The sequence below is a fragment of the Mastacembelus armatus genome, chromosome 4, assembly GCF_900324485.2.
Source record: "Mastacembelus armatus chromosome 4, fMasArm1.2, whole genome shotgun sequence".
Taxonomy (NCBI): domain Eukaryota; kingdom Metazoa; phylum Chordata; class Actinopteri; order Synbranchiformes; family Mastacembelidae; genus Mastacembelus; species Mastacembelus armatus.
The window spans coordinates 6,166,083-6,181,809 of NC_046636.1; the positions used below are offsets into that span (position 1 = coordinate 6,166,083).

At 39.8% G+C, this 15,727-nt stretch overlaps 1 protein-coding gene across 2 annotated transcripts in view; it reads left to right on the plus strand.

The window, feature by feature from the left end:
• The window catches only part of raver2 (ribonucleoprotein, PTB-binding 2), a 60,931-nt gene extending 47,217 nt beyond the window's left edge, over positions 1-13,714 (plus strand). The window contains exons 7-16 of one of the 2 annotated variants that reach the window (XM_026323464.1): positions 1,691-1,773; positions 1,880-1,978; positions 2,533-2,644; positions 4,389-4,744; positions 6,104-6,212; positions 7,082-7,263; positions 8,036-8,146; positions 8,489-8,593; positions 9,663-9,881; positions 11,824-13,714. In XM_026323464.1, coding sequence (XP_026179249.1) covers positions 1,691-1,773; positions 1,880-1,978; positions 2,533-2,644; positions 4,389-4,744; positions 6,104-6,212; positions 7,082-7,263; positions 8,036-8,146; positions 8,489-8,593; positions 9,663-9,881; positions 11,824-11,964 — 1,517 coding nt within the window. In that variant the 3' untranslated portion in view covers positions 11,965-13,714. The remainder of the gene's footprint in view (positions 1-1,690; positions 1,774-1,879; positions 1,979-2,532; positions 2,645-4,388; positions 4,745-6,103; positions 6,213-7,081; positions 7,264-8,035; positions 8,147-8,488; positions 8,594-9,662; positions 9,882-11,823) is intronic. The other variant, XM_026323465.1, reaches the window with a different exon arrangement.
• The last annotated feature ends 2,013 nt before the right edge of the window (positions 13,715-15,727 follow it).

The window sequence follows — 15,727 nt, forward strand, 5'->3', positions numbered from 1 at the left end:
CCAAAGTAAAATCAATAATACTCTGTCCATTTGAAATCAAAATTTTGTATGTCACACATTTGAAATAGTCCTTAAAATTTTCAGGCTTATTAGTGCCCTGAATCTGAGTAGTCTTTTCACTCCTGGGGGGCTTAGATGATAATCAGAGACCCACTGCCCAAGTCTGTCCCTGTTAGGCCCTCCTATATACTGTAATCACCTTGGCGACGGCTTCGTTATGTGATGAATGGCTAATCAGGTATTAAAATGAAATCGTGTGACATAAGAACAAATGAGAACAGGAAGAAGAGAAGTTGGCAGAGTTCTTTTAAAGAAGAGCATGCACAATTAAAGTTTAAAATTAGAACCTTGATTAAATGTTAAACTTTCTGGACCTATTCTGGAGGAAGCTACCATTAGCATTGACGCTTACATTTATTATGAGGAGGCCTTGTGACTTAGAGAAGTAGCACACAGACACACAAAACCCAGAGAAAGGATGTGTGCACTGTGTGTAGATGTAGGGTGGCTCTTGCCTGAAGGTGAGACGCACCTTGACTTTTTTTTTTTTTTTTTTTTTCCCCCCCAGCCCCAGTCTTGAACAGAGAAAATGTTTGTGAATGTGGGCAAAGCTATACACAAATGTTTGATTAAATATTATCTGTTTGATGGTTTTCACACTTTAGCTTTAAAACAATAGTTCACGCTATTAATCAGTGACTGTCGGCAAGAAAATGATTCTATGTCCACCTGTGGGGAAAAAAAGGGTGCTGTTTTTTATTGTTCTGAAAGAAAAGATTTTACATTACTGGCACACACAACTGTAACCATTTTATTAATTTCTCACAAACCAGTTTGCCTTTATCACAGCTATGCAGTGAGCTAAACACACTACCAATTAAAGCTTACAAACAGGAGTTGGCCTTTGAGGTTTTTACTCAAAGCAGTTGTTAAACTGAAAAAGTATTGGAAAACAAATTCATAATTATGATTACAAATCAGAACACACTGAAATATAAACACAGGTGGAACAAAGGTATTTTAAAGTTTCATTACTAACAAAATAACATAAAATGCATTCACAAAAGTATAGACTAACTGTAAAATTAAACCCATGTCTAAGTAAATACAGTAGCAGTAATTAATATAGTAAGCAAGAAACCTATATAAGTTTTTTTATATATTACCTTGAATTCCTGTTTATTACAGCCTCATCGGTGCACTGTACAATATCTGAAGTTTTGCATCTTAGAGACACAATTAGTGTCTGAAAAACAGCCAGTGACATGCAGAAGCTAGAGGCTGCTTTTATATAGTTTTGAGAAAACTAGCATTGACACAAGATAAAGACAGACTTTAAATTTAGAAATTCTTGCTTTTCTTTTCTGTATTGGTTTTGGTTTGTTTGATGGAGCTTTTTTTTCAATGACGTCTTCAAGATAAAATTTAAATGTAAACTTTGAAAAAGTTGAGGGAGGCAGTTTTTACTCTGTGCCACCATGATAATTCGATGTTGCTTTATTTTAGCTTGTTGTAAAACAGAAGGCTGCATGATTGCTTGAAATGTGCTGCAGATGACTAATGGATCGTCCAACTAATAATTCTGCCTTCATGTGCCTGTTGAGATAATGATGGATTGTGTTAGCAAGATTTAAAAGGGAAAATCACAAATAGAGGCAGTGATTGATGTTTTTGTTTTCTCTGTTTTTAGGGAAGTATGGGCGTCACACCAGTCTGCCGTTCCTCAGACCTCCTCTCACCACAGCTCTACTCACACTGGGAAAAGCACACCAGGTGACAAAAACATAAGCGTGTGTGTGAGTGAGTTGGGGTGTGTGTGTGTGAGTGAGTTGGTGTGTTTAGTGTGTAATAGTTATGCCTATTTCACTTTACCTTGCAGAATGCTATGCTTGGTAATGGACTAGTCCTCCAGAACCTCTTGCATATGCAGCTGGCACAGCAACAGCTTCTTCACATCAAAGACAAACGTATCAGCAGTGTAAGCCACCTGTGTGTGTGTGTGTGTGTGTGTGTGTGTGATAATTTACATAGGCTAGTGGTGAGGGTGAAACATAGTTGTGGCCATGTGCTCTTACATTTTCAGCTTCAGCACTTAATGGATAATGAAACTAAACAACCTCAAAATCATGCAACCTAATTGTTTTTTTATCTGGTTTAAGAGTGTATTAACATTTACTACCATATTTTCATTTGCATATTTTCTTTTAAAATGTCTGCAGTGTTTTTCTTTAATTGCTGAAGTGAAAGTAAAAGTCACAGTAGCTGCTGTTTTGAATTTTTGATGTTGTCTTAGAAACTGGATATGAACAATTCAGAATCCAGAGACCCCCCCCCCCACCACCCTGATCTTTGGAAGGCCTAGAACTTTAGTGCAGTTCTTTTCCTCTGTAGTACATGTTGTTTTTCACATCTGTAATGTAGTATGTTGTATGAATTCTCATTTCCACAGACAGAGCTACACATTTCATGAGTTGCATTAATGACGTCTGTCTTTTTACTTCCTTCTGTTCTGTTCTTCTTTTGCCTCCTCAGGTCTCCAGTTTGCTTGGTGACCCGTCCAGACTGCTGATGCAGAAAGCTTTGTCTCTGCGGCCCCCAGGCCTCATGCCACTAGGGAAAGGCCTCCTGGGAGACTCCCCTACAGGTGAGCAGGGTCGTTTCCATACCATGCCAGTGTCAAATGATTTGGCCCAATGATATGTCCAAAATTTTGACTGCTACTGTGTCTCATCTTGTAGTGTGTTAATAGTTTAAAATGAGTGTATGTTAAAATGGATTAGGTTTAGGTTAACTAAAAATATTGCTTTTCAAGTAAAATCGTTGAAAACATTTTATAATAGAAGCACACTTAGGTTGACTCTAGGTATGAGAGCAGAGCATACACTGTTTTGACCACACAAATGAAAATATTTTTGTTGTTAGAGTAAAGCTGAGGGATGCACCAAAAATAGACCTTTTCAGATTTACCCTCATTGCTAAATCTTAGCTTCCTTTTTGTTGAATGTTCTTAAACTCAGAGCCAATATCATGTTAGTTAACATAAACAAGCTATACAGGCATATCATTTCAATCCCATCACAGAACATTTTGCTATAAAAAGTGTGCCTAAACCCAAAATAAGGCAACCTGTTTTAAACAGTGGAGTGCACATCCCTTAAAATGCCAAAGGGAATTTGTATTTTCTCAGGTATTTGTCAGTCATAAAAAGGACATGCTCCTTCTGTTTGATGTGGAACAACTGGGAACAGGATGTAAACCCAGAAGAAAAGGGTGACGTGTGATATGTAAATAACCTTCAATCATAATGTTAATGTCAGGTGTCAGGGTTGTCTGTGTAGATTCCTGAATGTGCCTGTCATGCTTTACTCTACATGTTCCCAGGAAACTGCAGTGCATTTACAATTCAAATCTCCAGCTGAGAAAAGCTGTTGTTTTAAATGGAAATTATATATCACACTGTGTGTGCACAAACATTTGTGTGTTTGTTCCTCATTGATTTTGTGTACGAGTTTGCAATTTTGTGTGTCTGTAATGTGAGGCTTTTATCAGTGCATGTGTCTTCTGCAATTGTTAGCTTAAGGCTTGTTAGAGCTGATTCTTTTATTGTGCTGTAGAGGCCATTTGTCACTGCAATATTGGATTTATAGTAAGTGTGATTGTGTGTGTGTGTGTGTGTGTGTGTGTGTGTGTGTGTGTGTGTGTGTGTGTGTGTGTGTGTGTGAGAGCTCACTGTTAATGCATATGCGCTTCTTTTAAATTGTGTATTTCAGCTTTTATGTCTGTATGTTTTTGTGCTTGTGTATATGCCTGTTTTGTACCTATTTGTGTTGATTAGACTTTGGAGTGAGAGAAATATTGGGAGTGTGGAGCAAAGTGCTGGGCTGTAAATAAACACGCCAAGTGATGATGTATGGGCAGGAAACCCATTCTCAAATAGTACAACTGGCTCTACAGAGGCGGTTGGCCGGGCTCTTAGTTTCCAGCCGTCTGAGTGATTTGTCTCTGTCCAGAGGAGACAGACACACTGATGGTCATCTGTAAAAGCCATTTCATGTGTTTATCTGGCATCGCTCCTCACCTTACTTTCATTTCCTTACATTTCATTTCCTTTATGTTGTTTTCCTTTGCTGCATTTTGTCTTTCCTATGTTTTCATTCTTTTTTCCTTTGCTTTCTTTTTCCTCTACATCCTTTCCTTATCTTTGCTTACTTCTATCTTTTCTTTACTTTCACCTTGCCTCTCCATCCATTTTTGTAATTCCTTCCATATTCTTTAATTTCCTTTTCTTAGTTTTTCTTTTTTCTTTGCTCTCCTCAGTCATTTTCTTTTCCTACTTTCTTGTCCTCTCCTCTCTTCACTGGTCCCTCTCACCCTCTTTTCTTTTGCAGAGTTGGGCCAGGAGTCGGTGCCCGCATCGACACACAATGCCACAGTAGTGGTGTCAGCAGCAGGTGTGATGCCGTACCTCCAGGGTCGAGCTGGAGCAGGAGAACAAAACAGCACCCACTCTATCTCCACAACCCCTTCTGCTTCTTCCTCTTCTTCCTTGACTACATCTTCCTCCACCTCCTGCGACAGGCAGCCTGCTCCTCCAGGGACGATGGTGAGCTCCCAACTGCATGGACAGAGCTATTCCTTGGGTATAAGTAACTCAGGCCTTGGCCCACCTCCCCCTAAACCTCCTGGAGGAGTTTATACAGCAGGCCAGCACAACAGCTCAGATGGCTGCCCACTGACCAGCATGGTGAGCACAGCATTACATCCCATACATCCCAACACCGGGCAATTTAACCCCAATCTCACCTCACTTCCACAGCTGCATTTTTCTTTGTCACCTCTGGATCTTTCTATGTGCCTTTATCTCTCTCTGGATTTCTCTGTTTGGCAAAAATTAATTGACAATTACTTTGACAATCTCTTCATTATTATGAATTATCATTAAATATGCCCCTGGTTATTTCACTAAAAGACCAGGGCCACATGTGCCATGTCAAAAGTTAGACTTCACCAGCTAATGATGTGTTTGTTTACTGAAAGGCTTCTATGCAGTGTGGAAATTCTACCCAGTAGATGTACTACTCATGAATGTTTATTATTTGTATTTCATCTGTACTGCACAAACAAGTGTACTTAATGTTTCTTCCTGTTGAAACCAACACTTGGTTGCTAATGTCTATAGTGTAGCAAGCTAGTTAGCTTGAGCTGAATTACAGTTTGAATGGGAGCAGATAAAGACATTGTTTGATTCCTACATTATACATTAGCTGAGGTGCTTTTTGTTATGTAAATGTTATTTAAACTGTCAACACCATCAATTCATTAATGGAGTCATTTATATATGTAATTGTGAGTTGTAGTCCTACACTATCTACTTTCCTTACTCTTTCAAAACACACAAAGAAACACATTGAATGTGTGTATGAATTAAAAGTCTTAGTCCCTCAGGACATTTTCCTTTAGGACATTTCCATAAGGCACTTCTGCCTCTCTATTTACAGATACAGAGTGAGACCTACTGTCTGCCTACCTGCCTGCCCAACTACCTCTTTCAGCCCCTGTCTGTTTACCTGTGTCGTTCTGCTTAGTTTGAATACCTGACTGCATTTGTGCCTGCCTACATCTCCTTGACTAGGCCTGGTTTAAATAAAGCACTAAAGCTAACATCATCATCCATAAAAAGTCAGTGTACTGAGATAATCACAGCGCTAAAGTTCTTCAGGGAACTGATTCCAGTCCCAGTGCTGTGTTCTCCAAAGTTTCTCTAATGGAGCGGAAAGTGTAATTAACAGAGAGAACAATTCTCCCAGGTTTCCACAGCCTTGTCAGCTTTTCAGCAGTACATCAAAATCTTTACAACTTTGAAACCTTATGCTGAAGTTGGTACGCTGAAGTGAAATTTGCTTTCGCAGCAGTGCAGCTGACAGGTACAATCCAAATCAAAGCTAAGAAGGTGGATCTGAGGTTGTAGGACCATCAGACCAGTGATTAGAGTTGTGATAAAGTCATCAGTTAAAAACCCTCACAATTTACCAAATGTTAGTTTTCTTTGGCCGATTTCTTAGTGTTTCTGTGAATAATACATTTTAATCCTCTCTGTCTTCAGGTTAGCAGTGGTCAGAGTTCACTGTTGGGTGATCCTCCTAAAGAAGTCAGACTCCCCTCTAATCCTTATTTAAATCTGGCCAGTGTAATGCCAGGGGTGGTCCTGCAAGGTAAACATACACACTCACACAGTGTAACAGTAGAGATTCACTTTCTGTAAATCAGCTATGTGAAGATTGCTCTTCTAGCACTTTTGTCCAATTAGCAGAATAATGCTATATAATTTCCATAGTGTAGTATGTTAAGACATGTAGACAAAGAGATCACATTATTTGCATTGCATCAAATATCTGCAGGAACCTCTGACATTTTGAATAATACTCAAATTCAGCCTTATGCTAACAACCAGACTCCTTGAAGTTACTGTGCTTACCCTGCTCAAAACCCCCATGGAACCATTTTTATTTTGAATGGATCACACACAGGAGTTGACATGTCAGTTAGTGAGCTTTAGAGGAGCTGTTCAATCTTTTTTTTTTTTTTTTTTTAATTTGAATAAAGTCAGGCTAGCTGTCCCCCCACTCCCCCCAACTGCCATTTCATGTCCTTGTGCCAAATTAAGCTAACCAACCGATGTAGCTTTATAATTGGCACTGGATACACTAGAGCAGTATCAATCAAAAGCAAATAAGAGTGTTTTTTGTTTTAGTGTGTTTAACACCACAACTCCAGAGCTTGGCTGTGCAAGGATTGTTTGGTACATGCTGTACACAGAGATAAACCTCTGAGAAGGGGATTATACTGCAGGCGTGGTTAACTGTTGTTAATTAAAGATGAGTACAGCTGCTTTCCTTCATGAAAGAGCGAGCTAGAAACTTCAGAGCCAAATGAACATGGTACAAGTTTTGTGTATGTGATATTCAAAAGAGAGGTTTATGTTGGAATGTTCTTTTGTGATATTATGCAGTTTTACTTCCTGTATTCGTCTGATTATCCGCAACGTTATCTAACTCACGGTGTCCCCTTCACGGTTCTTCAGGTTCCATGGGAAGTAAAGCTCAGGGAGGGCAGCCTGCCTCCGGAGTGTATGGAGGCTCAGTAGCTCCAGTCGTCTCCCAGGGCTCCAGCTCCTTCTCCCACAGTGCTGCAGCTACAACAACTGCTCCATATAGCACCGACACCTCCACTGACTATACCCAATATAACCAGGCCTACACACAGGTACTGAAACACAACACAGACAAACTATGTAGAGATACAAGTTCAGAAATATGATGATAGATAGATGGATGTGGGTCTGCCTGTTCCCAATTGTGTTAATGGCCAAAAATGTGAGAATGAGGGATGGGGATTGAATAAAAGTGATGGATAGATGCATAATGAGTAGATGGATGAGTACAGCATTGACAGTGAGCTGTAACTGGGGGAGGCAGGGAGGTGGAAGTGATGAGAATGGGTATGGATATTTGGGCAGACAGAATGAGAGGGGATTTGGCAGAGAGTGTTGTGTGTCTCCATCTGTCCCTGCTCCCTTTCTCTCTCTAACACTCCACTCAGAAAAAGTCATACAGCCTCCCTACCGGCTGGATGGCTGTCATTCTTCTTTTCTGTCTTTCTTTCTCTGCTCTAGTTGTTGTTATGCCTCCTTCAGCAGCAAGTGACATCTGAACATCTGATCTGATATTTGCAGCGTGATGCCACCCAATTTTAAATGTTAATTACAATCTTCTCATCCAAACAAATGAGTCATGATTAGATAACCAATAAAATAGTTGGCTTAATTTGCCTGAAAAGGAAAGACAAGACAAAGAAGAAGAACAGAGAAGAGCCATCAGCAGGTACAACAGTTAAGGAATGACAGAGACAGAAGTGAAGGAGGCAACATATCAGCAAAGACAAGAAAATCACTGAGCAAACTTTCATTAGCCTGCTTCAGTTGCTCATCATCTGATGTTTGCTGGTGCATGTGCTTGTGTGTGTGTGTGCCCTGTAGGAAGCCATGCAGCAGTGGTACCAGCACTACCAAGCAGCACAAGCTCACAGCTACAGCACTGCTGCTCCACAGGAAAACACAGCCACCGACTACAGCAAGGCACACACACAGGTAACATGTATACTCATTTGTAACAGTGTGGGTTTTGTCTATGCAATTGTGTATTTAAATCGTTGCCAGTTTTTAGTTTAGCTCGTTTAGTTTTGCTTCATTAACCTGTTTAAAAGTTCCGAATGATTTAAATAAATATTTAGCTCAGAAAATGCTATTAGAAAATCAAAAAACAAAAATGGAGAGAAAAGAACAAGGCATTGTGTGGGATAGGAAACACTGCCTCTTTCATGTCCATTTGCTTCACTTCAACTTCAACTGTCAACAAAATTTGGACAAAGTTTTTCATACAACTTTAAAGTTCAAGTACAGAGTGTACAAACGGATATTCTTGTGTTCCAGGCTCCACCAGTGTCTTCATATGGGGATTACAGTTCCTACATGCAGGCAGTCACTCAGTATTACTCCCAACCTGCAACAGCTAACCAGGCCTATGGCAGCAGCAAGGTGTGTAAACACTCACACACACAAACACACTCGCACTCAAATAGCCTTTTAAAGACCTGTACTTGTCTTTTCTTTTTTTTTTTTTTTAAATAATTGTCAGCATGTAGCAGTAAAACTATGGAGCCCAGCTTGTACAAGGCTGATACAAATGTTTTTTTTTTTTGTTTTTGTTGTTGTTTTTTAAATAGTGAATCCAAATGATTAATCTGAGGGTACAAAGTTCAAATTGATAAGGTAAAAGATAACGCTGTGTTTAACACCCAAAACTGAGAGCATCCAATACATCATCCTATACGCAACAAATGGGACACAACCTGACACCATGCACCAAAGAACATTACGACTCTTTTCAGACATGGAGTATGCAACATGGCTTCATCTGTCTGTTAAAATGATGCCTTTTTGCCATTCAGACTGTGGTGAATTTTATGTCAGTGTTCCATGTTACTTTTGTTATGACAGGACATTTATAGAAAGAGCTGGAGCTCACATGATATTTGAAAGGGAGAGAGGTAGTGAGTTAAGCAAGAAGGAAATGTTTTCTCCAGTGGATTTTAAAACTTATTTTGCAGTAAAGTTAGCTGCTGCCCTCTGAGAAGTGTGCTGGTATCTACATGTTTATTTGGAGAAGGTGACTTCTCTCTCAGACACTTATACCCCGTCATAGGGAGCACATCACTCTGCACCCAGCAGCTGATGTCAGACATCTATACACACAGCAACTGGCCAGATTTAGGTGTATGTATGTGTGTGTACTTGTATTTCTCTCTTTGTGAGGACAAGGTTGAGCATAATACTGTGGGCGTGAGGACATTTTGGTCAGTCTTCAGTTTGCCAGACTCCTGATTAAGGGATAAGATTAGAATTAGGTTTAGGTTATGGTAACATGTAGGGTCATGCATTTAGATGTGATGGTTAAAGGTGCTAGGGAATTATCAATAACTGTCCTCGCAAATATATAAGTACAACTCTTAAGGTATAGTTAGGCAAGAAGTAGTTATGGTTAAGGTCAGGGTAAGTCTCTAGGAAGAGAATGTAAAGTTTTACAGTGTGCTTCTGTTTCTTACAGGAGGTAGATGTGTGTAAGCCTCTAGGAGTCTCTCTGCACACAGTCAGTAATGGTGCAGCCCCTCCACCGGCTGTCCTCCCAGCCGCTGCCGTGCTCCCAGCCTACAGCACCCTACCATTAATGCCTGGCTTCCTTGGGGCACCACATCCAGCAGCAGCCACACCAAGCCCTGTTACACACACACACACTGCCACCACTGACTGGAACACCTATTACTATGTGAGTAAAGAAAATTCACACTCTTATTCAGGATGTGATACTTTCAGTTCAGCTGAGAGAATGTCCTTTGTGGCTGATCCTTTGTGTTTCCCTTATTCGGAATGACAGTCTAGAGTGAGTGTTAAACCCAAACATTTCATGTTGCACTTAAGTACTTCGGCATTCCCCCCGGCAGTACTGTTTGACAGCAGGGGTAAGGGCTCACTGAATATAAAGCAGTGTTTTAATGAAAATGAAAACTGGATGAATTTACTGCATGTATATCATAGTAATCGTTACACAAAGGAACATTTTATTAACAGAAGATAATAAATACCGCTACAAGCCGTTGTTCTGCAGAGAGAATCAGGAGTTGTAAGGCAGTTGTTTGCATCTTTTTCTAAAACACTTACAGCAAAATAAAATACCCTGATCGAGTTTCAGTAACTCATTTTTTAAAGCAAACAAACCACTGGGAAGTGGTATAAGTAGAGTGGTGAGGGTTATTAGCCTCAACTGCTGAGAGGTTATTGTAGGTTTCATTTGTTGTTGCTGTTTGTAATTCACTTAGTGATAAATTCAGCCTAATGTTTTAACAGAAATCATCAAGACTCAATATTCCCTGCACAGAGGTTTCCCATTAAAAACACTATCATTTATTTCAGAAATTCTAATTGTTTGCCTTAACAGCTAGAGCACAGCTTTCAAGTTCGTCCTTGCTGTTCAAGGCTGTAAAAACTATAAAGAGAAAGAGAAGTGGATGAGATACAGAGACAGGAATGATGACATGAGCAGACGTCTGAGCTAAGCCTCGTCTCTAGAAAGATTTACGTTTGTTTGTACAGTCAGTCTGTGTGCCCCTGTCCAATTGGAGTTAAGACCTTTAGACTTTTAGCCTAAACACACAAACACAAGATGTTGGTACTGGTGACAAATTCCACAACTATTCAGTTTTTCCTTTCTTTTTCCAGTCACTTTTTTATTTTATGGGTTTTCTTTTTCAGTTTCTCACTTCTCTCTTGTACATTATCTAATACAGACAGTTCAGCCGGCATCTATTGCACATTAAGTGCAAGACAAAAAAAAAAAAAACTGTGTTAAATTAATCCCAACATAAGTGGTGATGCTGTTGACTTTAGGGTAAAGTAACCTGACTTGAAGCAAAAGAAAACCCAGTGAGCAAAAGTAATGAAGTATAGGCCCAAATATAATTCCCATGAAAGAGAATTAATAATGAGAGAATATCTTAAAAAATCCATCAAAAATCCCAGTTACAGTAAAAAAAAAAAATAAAAAATTTCTTCTGGAATAAATTGAAGCATCTTTTTTTATTCTCTTTATTGAACAAAAATCACAACATTAACAGAACAAAAAAGTGATCAAAAATAATTGTCCATAATTATGGATGTTTTGGATGCTGTTCCAAGAACGTCAGCCGACCCGTGGGTTTAGAGCTAATTTTTCTCGAATGTGGAAGTGTCCTAGAATGCATGGACTCATATCCTAAAACGTTCCTGGTATTAAAATTATTTCTTAAATTATATTCTTTAATGTAGAGAAAACAATGGAGAATAAGTAGAGATGTATATCTGTAACTGGGCAGAATAAATGGTCCAAATGTTAGCCCTAATTGTTGCAAAATGAAAAGGCCTGTTTTCGGCAACATCCTGACAAGTGCCTTTCTAACTTCCAGCAAGCAGCAGAGCTGTTGTGCCTTTGATATGCAAGACATTTAACATTTAAAGGAAGAGTTTGACATTTTGGGAGGTACATGTATTCACCTTTTCGTAAAGTAAATACACAGCTGGAGCCTGCAGCCAGATCTTCATCCCCAACTCTCTGCAAGAAAGTGAAAGTAAGGATGTACTGTATTTCCCAAATGTTGAACTTTTCCTTTAAATGCTAAGGCCTTCTCTTTCTGTACCTCTAGCTCTTCTCTTTCTTCTCATTTTTGTGTCTGCAGAACCAGACAAGGGGCCATAAGAGGGAGTATCCTCAGTTGGCGGTGCAGGAAGTGACGTCATCAGATGGTGCCTACATTGGGCAGCACTCCCAGGGTCTGGGGGGGCAGTATGCTGATTACTTTAAGAGGAAGAGGCTCTAGTATTAACCAAACCACCTTAAAGCCTAAAGCTTATAGAGGGAGACACATGCAGCATCTGCTGGATGTCACAGCTCCCTCTAGTGGCCTTTCTGCGGCTGCCATTTTGCATCCCTACTGTAGGTACTAATTTTAGAGTAATAGAATTAGGGCTGCAAATGGCTCAAGTAAAAGCAAAGCCATAGTGCGTTTTGATCCTGGCACTTATGTACACACACACACACGCACACACATTTGTCTTTTTATAGTTGTGAGGACACTTATTATATAATGCATTCCCTAGCCCCTTACCCTACCCTACCCCACCCTCAAACCCCCAGTCTTACCCCTCAGCTTTTAACAGCCCCGACTGTCTACACAACGTAGAAATGTCCTCACAGTAATAGTTTAAAACCAAAATTTGTCCACACAGCATAAAAAGACACACACACACACGCACACACACACACACACACACACACACACAGTGTTGTTTTCGTCCTGTTCAAGCCTTAACTCTTTACCTTACACAGTTGTTTCTCAGTCAGTGTGTCAACTATATTTAACTAATATTATCTTGTACATTTTTCTAATGTAATGTAAACTATATTGCATCTCTACGTATAAGCTGCTTTTGTATTTCCAGCCAGGTAAGCTGTCTACCTGCTGAAACTGTCTTAGGACTGGTCTTAGTGTCAGGTGTCTGCCTGTGTTTTGTTTTTCAAAAGGTAAAATAGTGTCGCACACTCCCGCATCGATTTGTCAGTGGAGGTGACATCTGTTTGTTCCTGCATCAGTGTCTTTTCTCTTTTCCTTGTATTGCCCAGGTTCTTCTTTTATATATCCCAGTGAAGAATGATAGTGTGTGTGTGTGTGTGTGTGTGTGTGTGTGTGTGTGTGTGTGTGTGTGTGTGTGCGCGCTTGCGTGCGTGCGTATGTTGACATGCTGTATCTGTAGGAAGTGTCAGCCATTTCAATCCCAATGTTGGGAACACATCAGGAAAAAAAAGGGCCTGAATGAATTAAAGTGATTGTGGTGACTTAAAATAGCTTCTGTCAGTGAATGGACCTTTCTTGTAAACACTGAACAGGAAAAAAAAAAAAAGGCTTGTGTATATACGATGTGTAAAACAGAATATATAAAGCCATGCGTAACAAGACAATATCATATATAAAGGACTTCTGTCAGCTCTTTTCTGAGCGTATTGTACTACATGAAAGGAAAACATTTACTATGTATGTGATTTTTTTCAGTCTATCCTGTTATATATTTGTAATATAATATAGTAGTATTCAAAGGCTCTTGAAGTTATGTTTTTGAGATTGAATCAAATTGTGTTGATTTAAAGGTGGCTAAGTGATTAGATTTTTGATGTTCAAGCCAAATGCTAGGGAACAATCTAATCTTCTCTCCCAGTAGTGAGGCTGGTTTTCAGGATTGGCTGTGTGGACTGTAACAGGAGCTTTGCATCCATTTCCAGCTGTCATTAGAATGTAAGCGTGTCTGACCGTAAGTCTGTCCCAGGTCCATATTCAATCCTAGTTTTAAGCAGGTGGTGAGGATGTAGTGTGTTTGCTGTTCTCCTGGACAGCAAAGATGGAGGATGATGCATTTATTGCATCAGTTCTAGTTAGGATCAAATAATAAAGGATGCTACGGTAATTTCTTGTCTACAAACAGTTAAAAACTGTGTTACAACTAGGGTCATATATAATGAATAAATATACATAGTATGAGAGGGAAAGGGTTTTGTCATTGGAGGGACTATATGGTTTTTAGAATCAGAACTTTCAGCATTTTTTTTTTTGTTTTGTTTTGTTTTTTTTTTGGCTCATCATGTGTTTCTTGTGCACTGGCAGAATCATAATGTTGAGTTTTTGCCAAGTTATTTTCTTTGGCTCTTATTGAGAACAGAGGCTGTTGAACGTGAAAAGCCACTGTATGCTTTGTTTATTTTTCAGAACTATTTTAGTAGACATTATCAGTAGTAGTGCACAGGCTGTGAAATTATTCTTCGTGTCTAGAGAGCTGGTTGCATGTTCAGTACTATTGAGAGGGCTCTGCATTTTAACGTTACAGTTGGACATTACACAAGGCTGTAATCTTCACCTGCGTCTTATCTAACAAATCGGCAATAACTATGGCTCTTGCTATGCTGTAGAAAGTGAAATGTAAACTGTTTTGCCATTCACAGCATTGCTGTATTTACTCCTACGCAACAGTAATGGTTTAGACATGTTTGGTAAAAGCTTTTTTTTTTTTTTTTGTATGTGTCTTTGTGATCTACTCATAAGTATTTGATTATATATTATCATAATATTACTTGTATCACCATGGCAACCATGCTCGGACACTGTGAAAACCAATAGCGGGTGAGATCAGATAAAGCGTTTACATGAGTTCTGTCCAGGTATATTGTGTGTGTCGCATCCTTGGGCTAACTGCTCGATGCGAACAGACCGTAGGAGAATTGTGGGTCAGTGCTGGTGTGCAGGCATAATTTTAGTGATTTGTTTCATGGCATCTCTCTGATGGGCAGTCGTGGCCTAATGCACGACTGAGGTGAGACCCTTGAGCAAGGCACCAAACCCCCAATCGTTGTGCCGCAGCAATGGCTGCCCACTGCTCCGAGTGTGTGTTCACGGTGTGTGTGATCACTGCTGTGTGTGCTGGGTTAAATGCAGAGCACAAATTCCGAGTATGGGTCACCACACTTGGCCACAAAGTCACTTTGACTTTCACTTGATTCCAGTTTCCAACACCTTCCACGTTTTATCTGCTAAATTAGTTGTAAATCTGCCTCTGATGCAGCTGATTTCCCTTATTAATGGATTCAAAATGCTGACCCTGTCAGACTCAATTGTAAGCTCAGCATATCAGATGAAATAACAAGCTGCCATCACATTAATGAAAATACAGCACGGAACAAAAACTCTATAATCTTCAGTTAGTCTGGGACCTGTCATTGTTTTTCACTTAAGGGAATTTATCTTCAGTTTTTAAGTAACTTAGCCTTATTTATGGTATTGCATATTGCACATCAATACAAAGTTGCACAGTAGGTATGTAAGTAAATGCATACCCTTTCTACAGTGCTAGTGTAGTACCTGCGCTGTTTCCTTAGTCATTTGCTGGTTTCTCCAAAAAATGCATCTCAAACTCATTTTGGGGATCCAGTAAATCTACCTGCTTCTTAGTTAGGCAGCTCTTTTGTTAAGAACTGAGGAGAAAAAGCTCCGTTTGCCCCATGAAGTCAGTGTATGTAGTCAAATCAGTTTAGCCAAGACATCTGTCTATCCATCTATGGCTGTTTGTCAGCGCCTTTTTTTTTTCCATTTTCCCCTTTTGAAGTGGTTCTTATTTATGGATTGCTTTTTCCCTTACTGTGCTTCCATCTGTCTGATAGCCACTAAATCAACTGTAACCACTTAGACACATTTTATGGCGACATGCGCCTCTGGTCTACTTGGCTCTCTGTCCGGACTCGGAGCCACAGGTTGATTTGCTTCCTGGTGAGAGTGGATGAAAAGTAGCCACCTGGGATCCAGTTCGCTTTCTGTCAGGTGATTGCTTTCACCTCCACGTTTCTAAAAAGCCAGCTAGAAATGACTGTGCATGTGTGTGTTCAGGCCAGAGATAGGAGCTCAGTGTTTATGGATGTGAAGAGCTGAGGCAGCAGAGTTTAGAAAGCACAGTCGTGCCTGTCTGTTCTCCTGTCTGACTCTCTGCCGCTATGGATTCAGGTACTAAAGTCAGTCAAGCCTGAATTATTTTAGAGGTATTCCA